Source organism: Dryobates pubescens, chromosome 18, assembly GCF_014839835.1.
Source record: "Dryobates pubescens isolate bDryPub1 chromosome 18, bDryPub1.pri, whole genome shotgun sequence".
NCBI classification, from domain to species: domain Eukaryota; kingdom Metazoa; phylum Chordata; class Aves; order Piciformes; family Picidae; genus Dryobates; species Dryobates pubescens.
The window spans coordinates 12,982,281-13,009,029 of NC_071629.1; the positions used below are offsets into that span (position 1 = coordinate 12,982,281).

The following is a 26,749-nucleotide window of genomic DNA, read 5'->3' on the forward strand; positions in this document are numbered from 1 at the left end:
TGCTTGTATAATTTACCCTGTTTGTTTCCTGCTGGTGGGCTGTTCCTGCCATGTGTGAGCAGCACTGTTCTTTCTCTTCCCGGTACAGGCTATGTGCTATAAAATGAGGCCCTGTGTAAGGGCACCGGTTTATTTGAGGAAAACCCCATTCTTACAGTGACCTTGGCTTCTACAGGGAGTTGATCTAATGCACTATTCTGGGAAACAGGGTAAGAATCAAATCAGGGATTTCTAAAGCACATCTAAGCCAGGACATTTCACAGTGATCACCCACAGTTAGGGAGATCCCACAGGTCTAGTTCTGTAGAGAAAGGGTTGTTACCCAGAGAGTTACTGATGTAGCCCTCATGCTAGGAAGGCATTTCAAAAGGCACTGCATTTTGTTGCTATTTTCCAAGTAGATGCATTACTTGAAATAGTATCTTTGTGGGTTTGGGTTTTACAGACTAGAGACCTTATTTAATAAATACCGAGGTACTACTACAAAAATTTGTAACAGGAAGCCATATTTGTTCCTTTCTACCCTCAAGTCTAGACAGACAGGAACCTATTTGATACCACACTGCTAAAAATTCCCTCCAGGACCAGTACTTTCTGATCATGCAACTTCCATAACCCAGTCATAGACAAAGGTATGAACAGAAAAGTTAAATGAAGTCATCGCAGTTCTCTGCCTGCGAAGCAGAAACAGAAGTATCAGGCACTGATTTTTTTTGTTTATTATTAATTTTTTTTCCATTCATTCAGAAACTCAGTTGTTTACCAGCACTATGAATCTCTGACAAGGAAAGCTCCTGAGTGTTTTGCTGTACGTTACCTTTCACACTAAGTGGCAAAGAAAACCAGACAGGCTGGGAATCGCTGCCCAGAAATACGCTAAAAGCTTCTCCAGCTCCTCAGGGACACAGGGTGACAAAACCACTTTAAGCAGCAAGCAGCCACAGCAAGAAGAAATGCGCTTTTGACAGAAGGAAAAAAAGACAACAACACAAAAAGAAAACCACAACAAAAGTTTGTTTAAAAATAAAAGCCAGACACGGAGCTACATGAACACGTATTTACTGCGAGTAGCTCTATGGAAAGCCAAGTCAGATAAATATAAACACTATACAGAGCTTCAAGCCAGTCTCCCAAAACCGCCAATGCGATGTGTTTTACAAAGAAAACAACAGAACAATATTTACAATGGAAGACAAAGCCAGATCAATCAGCTCGACTTTAAAACAGATCTGTGAAGCAGAAATAGCAAATATAATGAACAGTTTCAACCATATATGTTTTAGTTTGTACAGACAATAACTGTCCAATATCAAATTAAATTTACAGGACAAACATTGTTCTATCATTGGTATTTTTGTACTATACAGCAGCATAAACGGGTAGCTGGAAGGTAGTATATATAGTGATATGTTTTACATCATCTGAAAATGTTCTTCCAGCACAATACTGAATAAATTAGTTGCTGTAAACTAAGAGATTCAAAAAGATTGCATATTTATTATGCCGTACCTATTAGTATTTGTACCACTACGCTTGAGGTTACCCATTTACTTATTTATTCAGCATTTATTAAATCAGTGCTGTATATTGTACAATGGCAGCCTCAGGGACCTAATATGAAAGAAGTATGTAACAAATTTCTTCAAAACAACCTTTTTCCTTTCACATTAAATGTTTAGAACTATCTTCATCCAAATTTTGATTTCTTAGAAAAAAGATGTAAAGCTTTATAAAAAGCTGTCTGTATATTGCATCGTTCGTTTACGAGACCAAACAAAAGCTGTATGGCAAGACAGTATCGTGGTCTGTTAGAGTGGTCTTGTTTGTAATTCCTGTATGTTTAGCAGCAACAAGTAACTGTACCAATGTCAACTTCTCTTCCAGAATCACAACCAGGTCTGTGCTTTTAAACCCTGCAGCGGCAGGCTTCCCTGCCGCCAGATACTGTGTAAACTGATCGGTACCATGGTTCTTTACAGAAAAACAAAAATCTTCGTGTTTTGGTGAGGTGGTTTAGTGATGTGTACGTTTTAATACTACTCAAAAATAGATCTGGCTACCCAGCGCCGAGCGACCTGGGTTGACAGGGCCCAGTTTGTTACACCGTCTGTACCAGCAATGGAAAGGTTGTATGTTGGAGATGAGGCGGCCTGACAGATCAGTTGTACAATATACAATGAGGAGGATTACCAGCTGTGTGGTGCAGTACAGCATGAGGATTTGTGTTCCACTTCTAAACCCTTTCTCAATCGTCAGTGCCTGTTATTACACATCACATGTACCAATGACTAGTGTCATGCTCTTTAAATTCATAGCAGTGTTAAAAACCTAAACTCATTTCAATCCAAAAAAAACCCCAAAAAAACCTCCAGTACAAGAGTGAAGCACTTAAAATTGCAGAAAACTCAGGGCTCACTTTAAAAATGTCAAACAGCCATTGTTCACATTTCTGTAAATGGGATAGAGACAAATGATGAGCCAGCACTTTACTTTTTTTCCCCCCCATTATGTATGCCAGGAAGAAGCAACAGCAACAGTCCCCCAAAAAATTACAAACGGGACTTTGGTTGAAAGTAAGATCAATGAGGGTGGTTTCCCTTTAAAAAGCTACAGCTGACAAGTATAATGCAGAAGTCACAAACGCTGGATACAACTCTGCAGTTCTCCGTTTGGATGCAGGAACAAAAACCTCATTTTACACAATTCGTATTTATAAACAAGTATCTTGAGGGTAAGAACAAAAACAAACTACAAGACAACCAGCCCATTAATCCTACTTTGTACATACCAAAACTGAGCAAAAAAAGAAACTGCCGTTTAAGCTCTGACAGACAGTCGAGTTAAAATACCCTAACCTATGATCAAGAAATACCTCTTGTACCATGAAAGCAAAACCTTAAAAAAAAATATATTAAATAAAATTAAAGGGGGGGCAGAAGAGGTCTCTCCTCCTCAGACCCATTTGGGCTCATCCCTCAAGCTACTGTGCACCTCTCCATCCCTCCTTCCACCCAGCCACCTGAAAAAAAAGACAAAATCAATCCTGAACTGCCAAAATATTTCTAAACAATACATGTTTTAAGCTAACCACTTGTTTATGTACCAAAGAAGCAAACCCCATGTTAAACAGACAATCAGAAACCAGCTTTGACTTCTTAGAATATAAATTAAAGAAAGAATTAATGGGAGAGGCAGGAGGAAGAAAAGGGCACACAGGGATCTCTTATTAGCATTCACACTGCCTCCCAGATAGATAGGACGTGAAAGACCAAATTCCATCACCAAAGCACAGCTATGAAAAAAATTCTCCATTCAACTGAATTCATCTGTAGAGAGCTGATGTCTATGAAAAAACTTTAATTAAAAAGATGTGTGTCCATGTCCGTGCTGGTGGAAATGAAAGTAGCCGGCTGGAGCTGAGCTTTGCTTCCAAAAGCACCACACAGTTTCTGGAGTTACCAGCAGAAAAGTCTTCTGTCCAACAATGGTTTCCATGGCAACGCTCAGTCTAGAAAGGAGAGGAGGGGAAAATTTTTTTTAAAAGTCAGTGACATTTTAAACACAACTTATATTGGGAAAAAAGCTGTTTTCTAGGGAGGAGAATGCACAGAGCTCATCAATGGCAGGAGCAGCAGCTGCTGAATGCAGAACACTACAGACACCAGAAATCCCAAGCCACGGGGAATAACCACAGAGCCTAAAGGAGGCACAGGAGAGCCACTGCCACCACAGACTTGACACGTGTAGGTTGGAGTGCAACTCGGGTAGCTGCCAGCACAGCATGGCCAGCCCAGGCAGCGTGGGAAGCATGCAAGCTTACAGTTGCCCCTAACCATCTTCACCCTGCAACTGTAAGCCTTTCATTTCAGATCTCCATCCTCACACAACACCTCTGAGCGGGACGTAGAGCAGCTCTGCCTACCCAGACGTAATTCATGTTGTGGCCAAAACCCCCATCCACAGCAGGTACAGAACTGCAATACAAACACTGCAACTCCAGCTCCAAACGAGGAGGGGCAAGTCATGACAGCTGCATGCCCTGTCCTCAGCTTTTCAGGAAAAAGCTTAATTTAGTTCTAATAGACACCTCAGAGTACAGTTTTCCCTTTTTCAGGGATGTCTCACTAGAAGGCAGCACAGGACACAGAAGCAGGTAGCCACCCTTACTGTTCTCAGCAAAACCCAGGGGCTTCAAACTGACTGGGAAAGACGAAACACAAAGTGCTTGGTAAAAGGAGGGGAAGGAAATATGAACTTGTATTACAGGGAGATATAGTCAGGTGCAGAAATGGCAAGAGTAGAGAGGATGACCCCAAAGCAGGAAGGTAGCTCTGCAATTAACCATACACATGGCAAGGTGAGAGTGACTTAGAAGGTTCCTGACAGAGAAACTCAAGGGCATGCGAATGCTTTCTGCAGCAGTGCCAACACAAACTGCAGAACATACCCAAAGTCACTTTTCAGCTCACTACAAAATCCCCTCCACTCCCAACAGGGCCAATGTGAACACTACTTCTCAGTCTGGAAGGGCAAATCAGCCACATCATTGGCTTACACTGTCTTCTAGTCCTGACCAGCTGTACTCTTCCACCACTTTCATCCTCTCCACCAAGACTGAGGGCACAGCCCTCTAGTAATCCTGTGACTTTAGTCACCTTGTCTTTAAGGTTTGAGGTACATGTCTGCAGAATCTGTTTCCTGGCATTACAGGGAAAGAAGGAAATAACAGGTTGTTCTGACTGAGAACCAACAGCTAGCAAGAGAGGTTTGTATTTCATGTATTCCAAAGACCAAGCATAGTCTACTTCTTCCCCTCAAAGCCACCCAGTACTAGCTCTCTCACTGCTCCAGGACATCTCACTGCCACTTGGAAGAGCTGCAGGATTGGGATACTTCATTATAAAGCAAGGTGGTGGCAACAAAACAAGAGGCTCTGGAGCTTAACCCTGCCTGTGCTCCTCTGAGGGGCTTCAAGGAAGTCAGCTAAGTCTCACCATGCTGCAGAAAATGTGAGGCCCTAAAGAACAAGCCAGCCTTGTGCATAATGATGCAAACCTGTATGTTTACTTACATAACCAATCATAAAATATGCACACACAAACTCCACCCTAACTTAAAGACGTTCTGATTTCTGTCCAGCTAAAAATACCACCCCTGCAAAAGAAAAGAAAAGAAAGAAAAGGAAATTAAGAACAAAGCTCAGATGATTTGCACTGCTCAGCCCTGCCCCTATCGCTGCAGCAGGGACAGCCCCAGCTCTGAGCAAAGGCTGACCAAGACAGAGGGGCATAGACCACGGCAGGGCTGGAAGCTGTGCAGCAGTACAGATGGGTCCTTCAACTTCAGAGGAAAACTCTTGTACCCTACACAGGCACCTCAAGCTCTGGATTGCTGAGTTTCATTTTTCCAATAGGCAGTGATGTCAGAAGTACAGTAGCTTGGTTTTCCACAAGTCAAGGAAGAGGCAGCCAAAATACACCCAGAGCTCAGGATTCTCCATTTGTATTATTTCACAGACATTTGAAGATCACTACAAAAAACTACTGCTTGTCACACAGAGTGTGGTGTGGTTAGTGCTGGCTTTACTTTCACAAAAGCCCAGTGAAGCTGTTATTAGTAACTTATCCTCTTTGGAAAAATACTATTTTGTTGTAGGACCAAAGGATGAAAACAAGCACCGCAGCGTGCACTGAATCACACCTCAACAATGCATGCCAGGCAAACATTACAGCACTTAGAGCTTCTCTATTAAACATACATTCAGTAAAAATTAACATTTGCCAGCATCCCCCCCACCCTTTCCTTGCTGTGGACCTGCAAGCTTACATAAAAGGAACTTCAAAAACTGTCTTTGCTTTTGTCAGGACATTTTTCCTCCACGCCTAACACACACGGCACACCTGAAAGCTGTTGGACAAGTTATTCTAATCTCTCCAAGCATATCCCCGAAACATTTTGAAGAGCAAAGGCCTAGTTGTTTGAACCAGACAATCCCATGAGGCAGAACTCAAGTCCTTATACCTAAAACCTTCTCAAAACTTTCATAAGCTTATGACAAACTACATTACAGATACTTGGAGGAGAAGGGGAAGAGCTTACAAGAAAGAAAAATAAAACAAAACCCAACCACAAAAGCACACCTGCTTTAACTCCCAAGTTTGAGTCTTTGAACAACTCTAACTCAGAAGGCAGCACAATAACCAATTCCAAAGCAAGATCACCAGGTAACTAATCAGAGCCCAGAGTAACAGAGATCCATTTATAAGACATCAGAAGAAAATATCCTCAGCTAAGTTTCTCTACAGCTTATGAATTCCCTGGCTCAAATACAGTTTTACACCAAGACAAGCTCAGGATCTCCCTGCAGCCTCCTGCCTTCCCAAAACCCTGTGCTTGTTAAACAAGGTCTCAGTTTCAGGGGGGAGGGGGCAAATTAGTAAACTGTACTTTAACATGTTTCCTCTTCATTTTTAAGCTAAAATAGAACTATGAATAAACATAAGCTCCAGTTGAACACTACCTACAGAGCTGATAACTGTCTCCTAAAGCCTTGAGTCTCTCAGACATGGAGTTACTGCTTGTCACCACTTCACTAATCCCCTTATTAAAGCTGGAAATTTCAATATTGCAGTTGGAGCAGTACAGCTGGCTGATGCCCTGAGTCATCAGCTCTTTTCTGGGATAAAAGCATCGAGCATTTTCTACATACACAAACTTTTATATATGTGAACACTTATCAGTATCAGAAAAGGCAGAAACAAACTCGTGAAACTTGACTACATTAAAAAAAATCCCTCTGAAATCTAAGACAGGACTGAGGTCTTGCCACATCCCTCCCACAGTGCCTACAGTCACCACCCCCGTGAAGGGGGGCACTCAGGAGTCCAGCAGGACCACAGATCACCCACCAACCACCTCTAAGCATCAGAGAAATGCCACATCACAGCCAGTGGAGGCTGTGTCCAGGGGTGAGTGGGGTCTCCAGCAGAGCCAGGGACAGTTTCTACAGCTGCAGCCACAGCACTGATTTCTGAACCATAAAGTTGTAGGAGCTCCAGCTGATGTAGTTTCCCCCACCATGCCCTCCCCAAGAAGAAGAGCACCTGTGCTGAATCACCCACCAAAGTGTGTTCCGCATTTAGTGCTACAGCTGCCTGCAGGGATTGAGCAGGAGCCTTGGTGACCTCAGAGCTCTGATTTTCTTACACAGAAGTACCTGCATGAAAGCACCAGACCTGCACATACACCACAAGGGAAGTTAGGTTAAACCCATTTTGCACATCTTTACTAAGTGAGAACAAGGCCATTAAGCTCCTTGGTGACTCTTCTCTCCCACACCTTAATCTTCCACCTTTCAGGCAGCCTGTAGTTGAAACTAAACTAATGGAGACCATGAAGTGCTCAAAGAAAACAATCTGATCTTACTTCAGTCTTCATAACATCAGATGCCCCAGCCAACCATTTTCTAAGTTAATGGTACAAATACAGAAACTGCTGGGCAGCAATAAAAAACAAACAGATCAGCATTTCATCACAGATCCCATACAAATCTGTTTGACTCGACACCGATTGAACAGTGAAGGAAGCTGTTCAAGTGGTTTTCTTCTAGAAGAAAACTACATTATGAGGCATGAACTGAGAAGAGAGGGACAATGCACATGAAGTGGCCCATCAGAGTTCCCAAAACATGAGTGCTACTAAGTGAAACTCAGTGGCCAGAGCAGATATGACCAGTTTGAAGATAACTTTCACTTGCAGTGTAAACACACAGCTGTTCCTGGATTGTCACATGCTCTTCCAAGAAAATCTGCTCAGTCCACCAGAACACAAAAAAAAAGGAGGGGGGAGGAACCTGATAATCGATTGCAACAAAACAAGCAGCAAAAACATGAACTCAAAAAAGCCTCTGTACTTTTGAAGCAGCCTAGAAATACACTGTTCTCTGGTGTTTTCATTGCACCCTACACTGGGCTTTTCTGTTTATTCAAACCTCAGCTCAGTTAACAGATCGCACACAAAAGCTTCAGTCTTGATTCAAAATCAAACTCTGCTGCTTCAGAATATTGGTAACAATGCAAATTCAACTTCCTATGAACATTTTAATATGGAAAACAAGTCCAGAAAGCACCCCAACATTTTCACGTGTCACCTCTCCAAATACTTAAGCAAAGTTTAAAAGATTCAGGCAATGCCCACCCCCTTAGACAATTCTGTTTAAATTCATCAGTCTCAGATGGGATCAGACTGTAAAACCACACACAGGCAGTAAGAGGAAAAGATTTGCAAGGGCAGAAGGGAAACTAAGAGGGCAAATATCTAAACCAGGATGGGCAGGATGCCACTGCTCAAAATCCTTTTGTTTAAAATTAAGGAACGCGTTGAAAAGTGCCCTGCAAGCTTTTTTGCAAGAAGAAAAACCAACCATGTATTACATAATGCATAGCTTTATAAAAATCAGGGGCAGAGCATTTGGTCAGTCTAAATTTCTCAGACTGTAAACCCAGTGTGTCCCATTTGTTGGATGAGAAGAGATCAAACCTATACTTTGCTTCATACATCTGAGCTACTAAGGTCATCCAAGTCAGGCAACTTTGCAACAAACCAAGAGGTTTTAAGAACCCAGCAGAAATCCATCCATCCTAAACAGTAATTGTTTTTACAGGAAAGGCTTTTACTGACACAGCTCTGCAAGTGATTCCTAAAAGGATAAAAGGTTTGCTTACAGAAGATATTAATTTAATTAATTTTTTTAAATCTCCATGTCAAAGACTACGACAGCTTAATGCTTTCTGGGTAACACTACTGAAACTCTCCATTTCCTGAACTTCAGGTTAGGGGGAAATCGGAATTAATCTGCCTTACACAGATCAAAAGCAGCAGAGCAGCCCTGGACTTTCAGTGCACATGGCCACACAATATTCCTGTTGTTCAGGAAAGCACCAAATCCCAGCACGACCTCAGGACACAACGTGCGTGCTGAAGAGCATGTTGTTGACGCTAGGACATGGAGCAGGAGGACTGACAGGTATTACATTTCAAGCCTGACATGCCACACAGAGGTCAGGAGGAGGGAGGTAATTTCCCCAAATTAGTGAGATTTGCCCCCATCCCATCGTCCATCCCCCTCCCCACCCCCCAGTCTTACCAAAACCAGACATTGGCCTATTCTTCAAGTTCTTATTTTAATGGTGTAGCTCCAGACCTTGCTGGAGGCAAGTGGTGTCACTTAAGAAAAGCAGAGTTCCCTCTTGATTTGCACACACTGACACAACTGCTGTGGCCGCTGCCCAGGCAGTAACTGCACCTGGATCTCCCACATGAGGCTCTGACACAGGAAAGTGTGTGAAATGACAAGCTTACCATTAATCACATGTTCCATGTACTTTCCTTGTCTATCAACAAACTAATGACCCTCAAGTCCAGCTAATGAATATATTTTGCATCTACAGTTTTCCTGACTTCCCACAAGCAAAGAAAACCCAAAACACCAAGTAAACGTTTCTTTTTAAAAACCCTGCCACATGACCCACTTTTCACTGGATAAACTAAATAAACATGGGGAGTGGTAACAATACATCCCAGTAAATTAGATTTCTCTTCAAGCTGTACTTCTAAAAAACTAGCAGCTACAGTTACTCTTACAAAAACCTTCATCCACAATTGTGCCTTCAAAACATGGCTCTGCTATTCTTAGTGCTTAGCAATTTCATCAGCTAAAAAACCTCTCCCATGCTTTAAGATGGTTTTTACTCACTTTGCAGAAATGCCTTATCTTCTGCAACAGCAAAAGCAGGCACTGTTCATTATTAATAAACAGCAGTGTTTTTTCTAGGAAGGCCTTACGCATGCTCCCTAATTCCTGGTACTATTCCTAGGATTAGGACACTTGCACGCTGTTTTGGCAGGGGACTAACACCAACTCAAATTGCACTGGACAGTTTGACAAGAACTTGGGGAAGAAGGGCTGGTTTTTGGTTTGGGGAGGGGTGGGGTTGGGTTTGCTTGTTTTTAAAGCTAAAGCTCTATCACAATATAGCAAGACAGCACTAATAATTTCACTTCAAACCCACAAAAAAGTTCAGATTTTCATGTCACAGAAGAATCAAAAGAAGTTTTGCTTTTTCAAAAGCACTCTCATGACAAGTGTGTGAGTTACTACGACTGACCTATTGAGCTGCAGAGACCATAGGTAAATTGTAGCACCCGGAAGCGCCAACAGGGATGAACATACTTCCTGCCTGTGCTCTTACTGCACACTGGAAGTTAAGAACTGTTAGAAAACATACAGGAAAGAAAAGAGCCACATCAAATACCAGTATGCCCAGCTCTGCTCCCCTCACTCAAAAAGGACCCTGAATTACTGGAAGACCCTCAGAGTAGTGCAGAAAAACTCAAAGGCATTAAAGAGCTTCCTGGTGAGGAACAGCCAGGTAACAAAGGCCAAACAAAGGCCACTCAGCCTGCAGAGAAGCACAAGGAGGTATCAGGAAATTAAATTACAAATATCATACTGCAGGTCCCTACTGTGTGGTAGAGGAAGCTCCTGACAGGACACTGGCTAAGTGTATGGCAGAGAAGGATATATCATCGACACAATCCTAAGTGGCGTGGAGAGAAAAGATAGGGTTTGTTATCTTTTCCAATACACAAACAAGGGCTGACAAAGCTGGTGTGGAGTAGGGTCCAAAACAGCCAGTGAGGGTGGCATGCAGTGTGTACTGAGTGACTACAGGCTGCTGTGGAGACAAGGAGTTTACACAGGTTCAAAGAGAGACTAGAAAAGGACTTGGATTAAAGATCCATGGAAGATTACAAAAGAGACAAGGCCCAGGAAATCCCCCAAGCTGGGGTTAAAAAACAATACAGTAAATGAATCAGAGGCTGGGTGTATGTTTGTGGGGAAGTATCACATACACCTGCCCTGCTCCTCCTCTGTTGGATGGTGTCTACTTGCAGACACAAGTCTCTGAGTGAGCAAAACTATTGTTATGAACACAAGTAAGAGAAAGGACAGCGTCACCCATGACTAACAAAACAGCTCCCCACCTTCCACATCACCTTTCCTGGTATTTCCTTTCTACAGGAAGTTTCACCTGCCCCAGTTCATCCCTTTGCTCTCCCCAACCACCCTAGCCAGCATTCAGCACTACCTTTTTCTTTCTTTCTCTGCTGCCACAAATGTCAAAGGCAGAAAGTTACTACATGGCCACATAACAAGCAGTTACTTCTCAACCCTGCCTTTTACCCATGGATGCCTGCACAAAGAAATCTTTGCTATAAAGCCATCACCTGCTAGCACACACAGCAGCAGCACACATGAATTTTTTGCTTGTTCTAATTGACATCAGGAGACCCAAAGCCCTGGCTGATATAGGGGAGAAAGAAAAAAGGTCGAGAGTGCATTGCATGTGTGAAATGAGGTCTTCTCAATCACAGAACAAGCACAAATCCAAGGATAGGGCCTTCAGCTGCCCAGGAGCTCACAAGGACAGAGTTAAACTGTGTCTACACATAGACAAGTTTTAACCAACAGTGTGTAACTCTTGTTCAGTGTTTACCTTGTGGAACATGTCAGCATTAATATTTCAATCACTTCTACCCTCAACAGCAAATCAAGCCTCACTGCTGCCACCACTTCCAGACTCACCTGCAGCCACTACAACGCCTGCTCAACCTGATCTACCAACAGAGAAATGAAGTAATTTTGTCTTGTTAAAGCTATCACTCTGCACTCCAGTTTCTACAGGCTGCTCTCAAGCAGCTGAAAGCATTGCAGCAGTGATGGCAGGTGCCATCCAGACCTCCCTGTTTACAGCTGGACTCCAAGCCCTATGAAACACTGGTTATAAATCCTAAAGGTGACTATATTGCAGAAGACACGCTGGTGCCTCCTCCCCAATACTAGAAGAGTGCCTGCAACCCTGAGACACCACCTAAAAAGCCCCTCCAAAGGTAGAAAGGAACCAGCAAGAAGGAATTGCCAGGGCAATTCCCTAGCTGCTTTTGGAGCAGTCTCACAAGGAACAGACGATGCAGGTCCATGTGCAGGAACACTCCACAGGGTGATCCTGCGCTGTGGCAGACACATTCCTGCAGCTCTGCTTGCACCCAATCTACCAGTCACACAGCTGCAGGGAAAATGAACTTACAGAAAGGGGGAAGGAAAAAAAAAACATCTACATTTCACATCTAAACGAGAGAAGTAAACATTGGGACATGCTCCTAACTCAGAGATACATGTTGGCCCGCATTCCTCTTACCAAGATTAATATCCTGGCCAGGGTTCTGACATTTACCTCATCCTTTTCAAGTCACTGAAACCATTACAACCACTGTATTTATAGCTCACCACCTTCCCTTGCTCCCTACCATGCACATACCCTTCCAAGTGCCTCTACCAGCTTCCTCTCTTACAGCCTTTTATCTCTCTGCAGGCTGGCTCTTATCTTCACTCTGCCAATGGTAGTAGCCTTGATCTTTATCTCCTCTCCACCCCAGCACACTAAGTTTCATCCCTCTCTTTAGTTTCATCTTTTAAATTGTAAGTTCCTTAGGACAGGGACCAAGACATTTACATTTGTGGCATCGCAGAGGGAACCTCCATCCTGCCTACGTCTTCAGGTTCTACAAGTAGAGATCACATCTGCAGCAACAAATTGTCATTAACAGACTCACTAGCCTAATACTGTCTCAACAACCTCAGGATCAAATCACTTTTTAAATTCATTTCTATCTGATTTCCTTTTCACTACAATCTGCAATTTAAAAACATCCTTGCTGTAAAAAACCAAAACAAAACCAAACCCAAAAACCCACCACAACCATCAGAGTTAAATATATGTAGCAAACGCATCCCCAGAGTGTCTCACATAAGGAAGAGCAAATATTCTGGAAGTTTAAGCTCAACAGTGGATGTTATTACTGAAAACCCTAACAGCTTACAAGTTTTTCTAACTTAGAATACTAGAAAATAAAAATCCATACAGTAAAGAGCATCCTTCAGGCCCCTATACCCATACTGGTTTAGACTCAAGGAACTTCATTGTTTCAGATTTACAGAACTTAAAGCATGTTCCTTCCTCCATGGTGATGCAAGTTTTGCCTGCATCCATCTTGTGCTGAAGAATGCCCTCAGGAACCTACTTGCAAACAGGCTCTGGTAACTTACATCAGGAAAGCAAAGGTGCCCAGACTGGAATAAAAGCCTTTAGGGACCGTTTGCTGGTTTTTCTGGGCCATTTTAGCTCAATTGAAGAAAACGGCTACAAAGTTGCAGAAACACCAATGCCTGTCAATAGCTTAAACGGGATTTTCACACAAGCAAGCTACCACATGGCTTACATTAACAGCTCTTCTGGGTCTAGTATGCAATAAGTTCTCATTTATCTAAGGATGCATCTGCTTCACTGTCACTAAGACCTCTCCAAACTCCCTGTAGCCCAAGGGATCTGTGTAAAGTACCAGTTTAAAAAGAAAACAAAAAACCAAACAAAAACTCAGATTCAGGCTATTCAGCATCAAAAAAAGGTAATATGGCAAATTCAGCTGTTCAGCAAGAGCCATCCACAACAAAGCAAGTTAGTTTGGCATGGGTATGAGAACAGAAACACACTGTTCCCTGTGGAAGAAAGATATTCATTAGTGCCTCAATAAATTTAGAAGCAAAACTTCACCAGATTTCATGCACCCCTTTTGGCATTATTTCCCATGATTTTCAGAAATAATGTCCGCAAGTCATTCCACAAAACCCTGTTCTTCTAAAAGGGAAGCCTAATTTTCCAATTAGGAAACATACTTATGAGCCTTTCACACCCTAGCAAAAAGGGAACATTATTCTTACCTATTTTATCCCTAAATAATAATTCCACCTGCATTTATGTAAATTGATAATATACATAATGCTATGCAGTGAACACAAGCACTACTCACATTTAGTAGTAATTTTAAAGTTTTCAATTTCCTTGACTCACATTCAGTTGTATCATCACCTTGGAATTATAGCTAAATCTTAACTGTATTAATTTCAGCATAAGCCATCTCTTTCAAAAACCCTTTCTTCTCAGAAGATTAAGAAAGATTAGACCTTACACTTAACTCACAAATCACTGGCACGCATCACACAGTTACGCACACACATACAAGCAGTCTGAATTGTTAGCATCCAACCATATTATTTTTCAGTTAATTTAGCCATGTTTTGCAATAAGCAACCCTTGCCCTTAAGCTCACAACTTAACCAGGGCAGAAAATTCTCGCTAACAGTCTACTGCACTGCTGCTCCTGGGGTAATACTACACCCGAAGCAAAATCTCCACAAATCCAAACACTTACATGTTCGAGATCACTTAGATAAGATACTCGGCAACACCTCTGAAATGCCTTTGATGAGTCAGGCTAATTTACCTTTGTCTTCCCACTGCCCTCAGGTATGTCACAAATCCCTACTGATCAAGGTTCTCAACTAAATCGTAACCAGCCCTAAGCTGGATGACCTTTACAGAGATGTAGGACTTGATTAAAACTAGAACATTCTTTTCCCTTTTCCCCTAGTCATCACTTTAACCTGCAAGACAACACTGCAACTTGATCATGGGACTGTTAATATGCAAAAGCTAAACACGAAAAATAAATCAAGCAGCAATTTTGCAGGATGGGCCACAGGACAGCTCTCCAGCCAAGTCATAACACACCATTTAAGGATGAGTCATAAGATAATGCTACATTTTTAGGACAAAACAGCAGTAATAGCACATCCCCAGGCCCCACAGAGCTTGACTGTCACCTGCCTTTCATTTTTATCATTCCATTTTCCTTTGAGTTGGAGACCACCACATTTGATCACAACAGTACTAACAGCTGCAGAGTTTGTTTTCTGATTCAGATTAGAAAAACAAACTTGTTAGTGCAATCAGCATAGTGGACCCTGTTCAGCATGTTTTTGGAAGCACCACAGATCCACAAACAGAGCACACAAACATACAGCACAGTACAACACAGTACTATAAGCTCTTTAGAGTACTAACCAAAACCTCAAGGTATGAACCCTCCCCTCAGCAATCAATATGAAGAAAAGTTATTAAAGATCCTTTCATAAAAGTCAAGCGTATGCAAAGAAAACACAAACCCAAACTACCTACTGCTAACATGCCACTGGACATACAACAAACCCCAAAGAAACACCCAGCGACAAACCACTCCAGTAATCCCAGGCTGGAAAACAGCCACTGGAAGGACTGAGTTGAGTAAGAGCTGCACACCACCTACCCCAAAAGCAACAAGGGGACCTTGGACAGCAAGGGAGGAGGGGAACATGTCAAATTTTAGAGGGAAAACCAGAAGGGTGATAATGCATTAAAGATTTCACAAAAAAACTTTCAAAATAAGCAGTGTGAACCAGTACAAGATTACCCCAGCACTCCCCATGTCCTGCAGCAGAGCTTTAACCTACAAGACAGCGGCCGGCAGAAAGTTTTAGACTTCCAAAAAGACACATCATCATCAGCTGCAACTACAGGTATGAAGCTTGAAAAGCTGATTTCCAAAAGTATTTCAACACTCACTACAAGTAAGCATTCTCTCTCAGTATCTCAGATTTTCTCACCCAAGCACAAGTAAAAACCACCTGATTTTGGTCAAATACGTCAGAATTAGCTGACTCCATCCATGTTGTTCTGCTTTCAGCAGCTCATATACTACTTGAAAAAGTTACCCTGGGTATTTTCAAGCACAGCAATCACTCAAGACTCTTAAAGTGGCATCTGTTACAGCAAGATTACAATGGTCTGGGATTTCATCTGATTTTTTAGGAATAACTATTCCAGCATTATTTCAAAGATGCAGGATCCACAGCAGCACTGGGATGTGCTGCAGTAGGGTTCTTAAGTTATTTTTACATGGGCCTGTGCCTTAAGTATTCTGCCAATACAAAAGAGACTCAGTTTGAAGCAAACTTTTAAAAACCACTAGTCTGAAACCCAAAACAGGCAGTTATTTGCTTGGTATCCCATAAACAGTAATTTACTATATTAGTAATAGCTTAAATGTCCAACTTCTGAATTTCTCAAAGTGTATATTGTTCTGCAAGATTCTGCATTTGAAATATGCAAAATACTATAAAGGGTCTGAACAATTTGGAACACAAGCTTTGCTTTACAGCTGTACTTGTTTTCCCTCCTCTCAGCTCCCCACAGGGTACACAACACTCTCACCCAGTCTAGCATAGGAGGAGATTAAAAAGGTGAGGAACATTTAAATTATAATCCTGCACTTTAGAGAACTTCTGAAACAATCTCTCACCATAGTGTTAGAATATCAGGTAGAGATAAGATTAAAGAGTGGGTGTAAAATAGGTGGGTTGGTATTAAGCTGAACATTACCTGTACTCTGAACAGCCTAGTTTGGTTTTGGAGTCCAGGGTATCTTTGTGGGTTTAATATTTCTAATTAAGGCTGAAGAAACTTCTATTATATAGGACCGATTATGCAGTTCACTACCGCCCCGTTCTCATTATCCTCCCCAGTTTCTACCAGGTCCAATAACAAGGTATACATTAGCTAAGCCCTGTTTGAAGTAGCTTTAGTGTTCTGTACTCCTAGCACAAAATTTCATGACTCAGATTCATGTAATCAAAGCAGCAAACCGCTTGCTTCAATATTGTGTAACAATTTTATGATGAAACTGTTTTGCTAATGACCTTCTAAAACTTCAAGCATTACAATTCAGAATCCTATGTTCTTTTTATCATCACCATCATTATCAACAGAAAACCTGCGCTGAGTTTTGCCTAAACCTCTAAGTTAAGTAAGTCAGGCCTATTTAGCATTTCAAGTTAGTGCCCTCCTAACTCCTCCATCCCTGTCATGAATGGAAATGGAGGGAAAAAAAAAGAGTGTTTTTTTTTTAATTTGCATCAGTGAACCTGAACCAGAAGTAGTTTGGGAATTACGAGAGGGCAGTGATGCATGGGAAATCACTCTACCACTCTCAGCAGTCAGGAGACTGCAGCTGAGGCACAGAACACAATATTCCATTTCAGCAAACAAAACAAAAACAAACAATCTGAAGTATTTTCCTTCCAGCAAAACTGCAGTTTAGGGAGAAGAGAGAGTTCTCTACCTGATAGGATTTAATACCTATGGAACAGCTCCCTTCCAGGAAATAAAAGGGTAAATGCATCTGCTTAGCAGTTTCCTTAAGATTTAATTTTACCACAGAAATTTTTTCAGGCAGAGATTGGGATGGGGAAGGAAAAAAACCACAGCACTCAGTTCTGCTAGAAGTCTCCAAAAGTATTAAAAATATCAATTACAGACCAGCACACTACACCTTTCCAGGATACAAAAGGTTTAGGAGTGAAGCTTCTTATTTGGTACTCAAAATGGATAAGACTGAAAAGTTGTTTAAAGAATATAGACTTTTAAATTCATGCTTGTTCAGACACAATTTGGTATGTGAATGAAAACTGGTACCTTTATAATCAAGAACCTTAAGTCATTACTAAGGAACAAATATATCACACCAATTTACAGCACTGGATTCAAGTTGGGCAAGCTGCTTTTAGCCCGGACTGGTCCAAAATCTGCCCACCTCTTCATGAGCTACCTACAAGTGTTCACAGCCCACCTGCCCTCTTACTTCATGCTATCTTCACAGAAAACTGTTAGGCCTTGTTCTGGAGCACTGTTTTATAATTTTTTGTTTGGTTGTGTTTTTTTAGGACTAGAAAGAAACCACCAACCTAAGCTCTTATTATTCTCACATATAACTTCCTGTCAAAGCCACGTTTTTAAATGCGCCGAGATTCTTCCACTTTGCTTTAGTGCATGTTTCATTTCCAGAAAACTGCAAATGAAAGTGGAATTCACAATGCAAACCAGCAGCTCTAAGTCTTTTGCCCCTCCAGAACCTGAAACAGCCAAGGAAAAATCCCCAAGTACAGGTCCAAAGACATTTTGTTGCAACAGCAGTGCGCAAAACATTTAATATAAATGCAATTTCCAAACACATTATCTCTTGAAAAATGTTTTTAAAGGTACTGTTTGCACTACAGCTGAAAGGAAACCATCTCTGATCTTTTTTCCCCCTGCCCCCCGTTTTACTTTCTAATGCAGATTTTAATCATGAGTGGAGTTAAGATCGAGTAAGAATTCTGCTGTCTTTGGGACTTACTTAAAAACACCAAAGAAATCACACAAACCAGCCCCAGCAATCAGCATGCCTTGCCCTTAGACAATTCTTTGAAGTGCTGAAAGACTAACTTCGGAAGAAAGCACTTCTCAGACTGGCAACTTTCAATGTCTTCTAAATTTGATTCCAACCAACAAAACAAAGCAGAAGGAAAAAAAAACACTGAGGCAAACCACACATTTCTGAGCAGCCCCAAGCAGTGCTGCCAGACTGCAAATGGCATGCAAGCTGAGTCAGGCTTGTACCTTCCACTATTAAAGGCTACACAATTTTAAGCTCCTGCAATACCTTCTCCCTTTAGATATTTAGTTTTAAAGTAAAACTACATACAACAAAACCCTCCCATCATTTCAGTGTTTAAGATTGTAACTAAAAATATAAAAGCCAGCAGCAGCCCACCCCTTTCCTGCCTCCTCTGTTGACAGAGAAGTAGACAAGTATCAATGTCCAACAGCGATTAAATATTTCCTCTTAGTCCTCATCAATTATTGACTACACGTACATTTGCCAAGAGAGGAAAACATCATTTCCAACACACACAGTTTTCTCTCAGGGTGGGTGTGTTACTCTAAGGAGTTCAGTGGGTCACCAACACAAGGATTATACTTCCCAAGTCACAGTGCAATGCAGCGCTTGCACAAATGCTGCTGCTCAAGCAGAGGACATGCGTAACACCACTAATTACTAGTTTTCACTCCCACCATGAAAGCTTAACATGGCAATAGGAGCATCCCTCCTCTTCCCCACATTCTTCCTTCCCACCACCAACACACTTATTTTTCATGCACACCTCAAACTGCATCACCTTAAGCTCGGTCATACCACTGATTGTGTGAAAGTTAGCAGCCTTCTCTCCAATTTTTTAGTCCTGGAAGACACCCCAAGAGCCTTTTCCTCTACTACAAGCATTCCTCATCTGCTATGCCAAAGGCTGACCCCACCATACAGCAGAGGAAAAGGCACGGCTCAGGTAAGCCCTTGGGCACTACTAAGTAGTGCAGGTGAAGGGCCTGAGCTGCACAAGCTCTCTATCACCCTGGTCAGGTACCAGGAGATGGCTTCTCCGGAGGATGAGTATACTTTGGAAGCCAGAGCCTTCAACTGGAAAACCCAAGTTCTATTTACATAAAACTCAACTACATAAATGTGGGCTGATTTGCACTTAAAACACACCTAAACCATGCATTTCACCTACATTCATTGAAAGAAATGGATCTAGGCTCCCAATCGATGTCTAAACCAAATATAGCAATTTACAGCTCTCCCTACCCATGACACAAATGACAAAATATCAAACTCATGAGGAAAAAAAAGGAACGAGTCATCTCTTTACAAAGGAAGAAAAGGAAAACAGAAGCGAAGAGAGAAAAAGCCTACTATAACCTCAGGACAATAATTCACAACATTAAATTGGATTGATGTTTATACTAGCAGAATGCTGTTATAAAAACCAAGAGAGATCCTAGTCTGATAACACCTCTAACTGCCTGGCCGAGTCACAGAAATCCTTCAGGCCAAGGACCACATTCCCTTCCACTGCTGCTCAGCAGTCAGGATGCTGTGCTACAACTGGTTGTACAGGAATAATACAGGATACTAAAAAACATTTACCCAGCTCTGAAGGCCACATTTTAGTATCAAGCAGAGAACCTAATTCCTACAGTTAAGCAAGCGTGAAAGAAAAGTGCTTTTAAATGACAAACCTTTTCTCGTAGAGTTACACTTCAGCCCATCAGATCTGCTGAAATCTATGCTTACGTAAGCTCCACTGTCCAAACCTGAAGTACCATTCTGGAGATGGCAAGTTGGTGCTGCAGAACTTGCCTCACAGCTTATAGGATCATCGCGTAAATTCAGAGCGATGTAGTTTAAGCCATTCTGAAATCCAGTTGAGGTGTCCCTGGACATTTTGCTTTCCTGACCATCAGAAATGCTTTCATCTGGTTTTAACCAAACATTGTCAAATGAGGCAGAGCTGTGTCTTTTGCTACTATCAGTGAAGAAAGAGGAGGAGGTGGTCACAGTCCCAGCTGAAGAGAATGTTTCAGAACTGTGTCTCCTCCTGCCTTGAGGATCGGCTCGAATCACTTTCGGTCCCATAGGAGGTTCAGAGCTAGGAACAGAGAAGCTACTGCTACCAGCGTATCGATCAACAATGCACAGCCTGTTAACAATAGAAGAAGGACTATCCATCTTCACACCATTGTCAGATTCAGCAGCAAATGGCCGAGGTGGAGTTGCTGCCATGTTGAACGTCATCTCTGTGTAGTCATCAGTCCTGCTACCGGCAGTGCTAACACAAGCAGTACCAAATGAAAGCCGAGCGTAGTCAGGGTTTGGTTGGTTTCTAGAAATACTAGAACCTCCATAAATTGAAATATCTGTTAGAGAGTTAGACAGTTCCTTGGCTGCTTTTGGTGACTGGACATCCAAGTCAACACTCATGTAGTCAGACAGCGGAGACTGTCTGTGGTCGCTACTTGAGCCCAGAGACGATGGGGAGCCTTCTGCAGACAAGGAATACGGTGTGTTACTTGCCTTCTCATTAAAATCAATATTTATGTATTCCCCGGGACTGGTGGGCTCAGGTGGAACCGTACGATCATACATTCTTGGGATAGTATTGCTACCTCTTGTACCCAAGGGAAGTCTTGTGGGCCTGGTAACCCTGTTCTGCACAAGTCCTTCATCTGAACTTTTCACCGCTGGCAATTTAGAGATGCCATTAGCCAGAGCCTCAGTGCTGACTCCTTTTACATTTTCTGGTCCACCATACAAGAGTTTTCCAGGTGAAGACATTGGAACGTATTCGCTGTGATCACCATTTTGTCCTGATAATGCCTTAAAGCTTCGGGGCAAAGAAAAATATGAACTAAAGCCTTTGGAAACAGAACTGGTGTGAATGTAATTCGAATCACCAGGGTGCTTTGGAGCTGAGTTACCAGGTGACATATCCATATACTCGTTGTTTATGATCTTCTCACTACTTCCTTTAGAATTAAATCCAGTTAAAGGACTTCGTACAGGTGAAGAGCCAGACTTTGGAAACATCATCATATATCCTCTGGAGTCAACCTGAGAGGGTGACCATGAATTGTTAATCTGTTTTGGAACAGACATGCTTCTAGGAGTCATTGGCAAATAATCACTGTTGCTGGATAGAGAAGATGCAACTCCTGGCATCATTGGCATGTACCCATCATCTCTGGCTTTACTCCTACTTTGGTTACACACAGAATCAAGGTTAGTGTCGTTGTACTCCAATTCATGGTTCTCTCTCAGTTTTTGCGTTTCTGAGTAAAGTAATCGTCCATGACTTCCTGCAGAATCTTCATCCAACAAAGCTGTAGTTTGTGTAGTCTTCTGCTGCACCGCTGCAGAAGTTGGTTTTGTTAGAGAGTAAGTTCTTTTCCTGAAACACTTTTCAGCCTCCATATAATCATCTCTTGAGCCATCATCTGCTTGTTGCTTACTCATGGACATGTACTCACTCAGACAGTTCTCCTCTCTGATGGGTGGTGTGTTTCCCAGGGAATCCGGTGTATTGCTCCTGACCCGGAAGTACCTGAAGTCTCCAGGGCTGGACCCATATTCATCAGAGGAGATAAATCCCCCATCACTTGGAGAACCACAAACAGATGAGCTAGAAGGCCTGGTCAACATGTCTGAAGCAGACCCATGGCCACTACTTGAAGAAACACTGATGGGACTTGTAGTAGAGGGAAAATGAGAAACGGGCAGCGAAGCAGACCTGGTGTGATAAGTTGAGCTGAAAGCGGCTTTCACATACCTTCCGCTCCCTTCTTGCCGGCCCAAATTCATCCGTGCAGTATTCAGGTGGATCAGACTCCCAGTCACCGACCTAAAAGGCCTAGTCATGGTTCCTTCTCCTTCACTAGATGTTCTGAAGCGATAAGGGTTGCTGCTCTTGGTGGTAGGAGGAGTCCCTCCAGCAACATTCTCAGTTCTTGATCTTCGCTGCAAGCCTGTCTGGCTAGGTGGGAGGTTGCCCAAGTGCCTCCTAGTGGTAATGAAGGAGATAGGATTGGTACCACTACCACCACCAGAAGACTGGCTCTTGCTTCGGGGCCTGAACTCTGCAAAAGCCTTTAGAGCTTTCATGGTCTCCAGAAAAGTCTCGTGCATATTCTGGGCAACCACCGAATCATCCACTTGCATCCAGAGCTCTCCAGGACCAATAGAGGCAGATCGGCCCACTTCGATGAAGAAGAAGTTCTCTGAGTGTCCACAGCGACGAATATTCATTAGCTGCAGGTGGACAGAGGGCACCTCAGAGTTCAGCTTGACGAGGTGGATGGCCTTGCTGGAGAGGCACAACCGATACACTCCAGTAAGATTTTTTGTTTGTCCCAACCCTTTGGGTTTAACGTTGACCTGCCACACCTCCTTGAAGACGGTGCCAGGCCTCAGGGCAGCCCCATAGTGCTCATCATCCTCATCCACCTGCTGCTCAGCATGGTCCTCTTGCTCCAGGAAGCCCCTCTTGCTCTGGCTCATCAGTTCGCTGATCGCCTGGTACCAGGCCTCCTGCTCGGCCTCGTTCTCAGCTAGCATGGCGAAGTACTCGTCCTTGGTGTACAGGGCGATGATGTGCTTGTGCTTGGCGTCGGCCCGCCGGCTCACGGTGAAGCACTGGTAGAGGGGAATGACCCGCTTGGGCGGGGGGCAGCAGAGGGAGGCGGATCCGCCGGCCCCCGCCGCCCGCAGGCTGCTCTTGAACTTCTTCTCGCTGTCGTAGTACTCCAGCCGGGCGGGGGCCAGCTGGCTCTCAGCCCGCAGGACGAAGTAGCGCTTGTGCCCGTGCTTCTGCTTCCTCAGGTAGCCGCACTTCCTCACATCCTCGCCGGCAACGGGCGGCGGGGCGCCGCGGCTCGCCGGGGGGGGCTGCCCGCCGCGGCCCGCCGCAGGGACGGTGCGGCTGGTGGCGGGGGCGGCCTCCGGTGCCGGGCAGAGGGAGGCGCTGGGCGAACGCCGCAGAAGCAGCAGCAGGTGGTGAGGCTGAGGGGACGGGCAACGGCCGCCCTCGCCCGCCGCCGGCTCCCCATCGCCTGTCGCCGCCACCGCGCCGGGCACGCCGGGCTCCTGCTGAGGCACAGCTCCGCCTCCCCTGTGGCGGGTGCCCAGCTCCTCCTCGCCACCCCCGGCCGCCGCGCCGCCGCCGCCCGGGCCATTCATCCCACTCGCCATCTTAGGGGCCAGGCAGGGTCCGGAACGCCGGGGAAGGGGGACGGGAACGGGCAGCAGGAATCCGCCCTCACCGGGAAAGCACCGCTCGCGGAGGGACACGCATGGGGAGCGCGCAGTACCTGGCGGTGCCTATCTGCGTGCCCACCCGCCGCCCCCGTCCGCGCCCTCCCGCCGGCCGCGCCGCGTCCGGCTACTCGCACTCACGCAGGCGGCCTCGGCGGCACCACGGCGAAAACATCACGTGACCCCGCGGAGGGCGGGGGCGCGCGCCGGGAGGGAGGCGGGGGCGGGGCCCCGGCCGGCGGCGGGCGGAGCCCCTCCGGCGCAGAGGCGTGCGCGGCGAGGGGGGCAGCGGGGAGCTGGCGGGGCGGGGAGCCGGAGTGGCACAACAGAGCAGCGAATAGAAAATGCCGGTTCTTCCGCAGCCAGCCAATCAGTAGATTGAGCCGGTGGGGAGGTGGGCTTCGACCGTGCGCTGGCCGGCGGAGGCGGGACTCGGGCCGATGGGCAGCGCAGTGGACCAATGGAAGGTAGCAACAGCCCCCGGTTAGCCGCGATCTAGAGGGGTGTTTCCTGCGCTGGGGACGGACGAGTGGGGAAGGAGGCGGGTCCGGCCCTGACTGACGGAGGGGTGTGAGCGGCCCGGGAGTTAGCCAATCCGCGCCTCACACACACAGATAAGGGAGGCGGGGGCGGGCAGCGATGTGTGTTCGGCGGCGCGAGTAAAACGGAAGGCGGGGGCTTGGGCAGATGGGCAAGGTCCCCGGCCAATCGGCGGTCAAGCCAGGTCCGACGAGAGCTCCCGGCTGACGTTGCCTTCGCCCGACTCTTCTCTGGTGTATCCCGCCTTTCCGCGCGCGGCTGGGGGCGGACCCGATTGGCGGGAGAGGCACGCCTTGGCGCGCGGGGCGGGCGGGGTGAGCGGGCGCGCGCCACGGAGGAAGTAAACAACCCGCCAGCGCGCGAGCGACCGTTGGAGCCGAGTGCAAAGGCGCGCGGGCCGGGGCGGCGGGCTGGGACCGTCAGGGATTTGAGGGGGGCTGGCAGTGGCGGCCGCGCTCGGGCCCGCGCTGGTGAAGTGCCGCCTGTATGCACACGACTTTTGTCTCGGCTCCTTCGGCCTCGTATGCCCTGTAAGTCCCCACTAACACCGCAGCTCGTATTGCCGTCTCTGACGTGACGGGTTGTTGTTACAGGCCACGCCATGTGACAGAGTGTTTTGTAGTGGTTTTGATACGTTGTTGTGTCACTGGACCATTGTCCCAGTTTGGTTATTGACCGATGCCAGCTAGGTTCTGGCATGCGTTACTTGGGTGGCTGCTTGGATACAGCATGTGATCTCCAGGCTGTGGTATCCAAGCAGACCATTGACATAAATCCTCAATTTTAGATCAAAACATGATGAGTGAGGAGCAAAATCCTTTTGTTTTGCAGTCCAATTGTGAATGGGCATTATGTTCTGTAAAACTCTTCCCCCTATCTAACTGAAATGTATTGTTGAAATACAGGGCTAGATGTTACTGGTTGTACAGGTACTCTAGCCTTTAAGAGTTCTGGAGGGTGTGGAACCATTACTAGCCCTTCACCTAGTTCCATAATGCTTTTTTGTCTCTCTTAATTCTTTCCCCTGTCAGCTCACCAACTGTCCTAATAGAGCATTTAATTGGCATGAAAGCAGAGCAGTTCTGTGACCCCATCTGCGAATTGTCAAGGCCAAGAACAGAAACAGCTTTCTTACCTTGTGCTGCAGCATGGCTGTAGTTACTCAGCAGTGGAGGTCAGGGTCTTGCTCACTGATACAGTCCCTTATGTCTTCACATTTTTAATAAAGGTGCCCCTGCCAATGGTATATTTAATCTGAGTTAGGAGTTGGTGTGTATCAGTCATATGAGTGTAGAAATAACTTTTTTTTTTTCTCATAATAACACTGCAAAGATTATTTCCCCAGCCAACAATTTTGACCATGTGTCTCTTTACTCACACTCCCTTCTCTGCCACTCAAACAGAATGTACTTTATTTGCTTTCAAGGTCATTCTTTGTCTACCTCACCTATGATTCATGATTTAGATGACAACTCTTACCAATTCCTGACACCAGCTTCCACCACCCACTTGTTAAATTTTTGGATAAACAGCTCTTAAGTTTTCAATCCTTTTGCCTCTCAGATGTGGGAAAAGATATTTTTTGGAGTCTCCAGGAACTCAGTTTGGAAGCTGGCATGCCAGATCTTGTACTTGCCATATTGATTGTTAATGCCTCATTATTCCCTTGTACTTCTCCATTCTCTATTTGTTCACTGCCTGCTCATCATGTGTTTAAGCTGCAATCTTTTTGTGCGTGTGTGTTTTTACAGCATCTAGCACAATATGTTCTTGTCCATGATTATAACTCTTAAGTGTTGTGGCAATACAGTGAATAAGTTGTAACTACAGAAATTTAATTATTCCCAAAGCAACTATTACAAACATCAGGAAACTGGGATTAAATTTATTGTTTAAAGAAATTCAAGGATGTCAAGGATGTTAGTATCAAAATACACAATTGAACACCCCAGTAACATCGATTCTGCCATGCAGTGCTATCAGGCAGTAGCTATATAGTTATATTGCATTATACTGTTGGTAGCACCTGGCAGAATTAATCTGGGTTTTGGAGATTTATTCCTTTTATTTTTCATTTTCTATCTGGTCTATCTGTTCAATGGAGCTGAGATTGCTTGTGCATTTCCATATGTTGTTTGGATTTCTTTCTATATTTGGACATTTGAAGTGATTTTAAAGTTTTTAATGTATTAAAGGCTTAAAACTATAGATCAAGGTGAACTGTGTTCGTTGCATGCTTATTCCATCTGCTTGCTGAAGGATACGTGTGGGAGAAAGAAAGGAAACAATTTGGAAAAAAGGGCTTGGGTTTTCAAGTTTGTTTATGGGGTTTTTTTTTAGTCATCAGCCTTTGGGCTTGCTTGACAGTAACTATGAATAAACTCTGTCTGTAAGTAAGAAGAAATGTATCAGTGTTTTCTGATCTCTTAAAGTCTTATGTTACTATGTTGCCCTTGCAGTGCTTTTGGTAGGCAGTTAAGAATGCAAGGTGTCCTGTCATGTAGAATTTTGGGGTGGTGGTCACACATGAACAGACACACTAGTAGCTGTGGATTTTTCTGATAGGTCTTACTCTGGAGTGCTTAGTGTTCATGTTCTTCTACTGTTACAAAATTCTTCCTAAAACTGTACACTCATAATTAATTTGCATATGCTTTCTCAGTATTCATTAGTAGGAAGAGTAATTTGGTTTATCTGTCTGCAAATAAATGTTGTTCAGAGCCTTCGATACAATTGAATCAAAAGTACTGAT

At 44.3% G+C, this 26,749-nt stretch overlaps 1 protein-coding gene across 1 annotated transcript; it reads right to left on the reverse strand.

Moving 5' to 3' along the window:
- Positions 1–1,981: 1,981 nt before the first annotated feature.
- On the reverse strand, positions 1,982–23,623 carry IRS4 (insulin receptor substrate 4). Its single transcript, XM_009899731.2, has 2 exons — positions 19,890–23,623; positions 1,982–3,508 (listed from the first exon to the last, which is right to left on the reverse strand). Exons 1-2 carry the CDS (start codon positions 23,392–23,394, stop codon positions 3,504–3,506), a joined length of 3,510 nt encoding a protein of 1,169 aa, XP_009898033.2. The 5' UTR covers positions 23,395–23,623; the 3' UTR covers positions 1,982–3,503.
- Between the last annotated feature and the right edge of the window lie 3,126 nt (positions 23,624–26,749).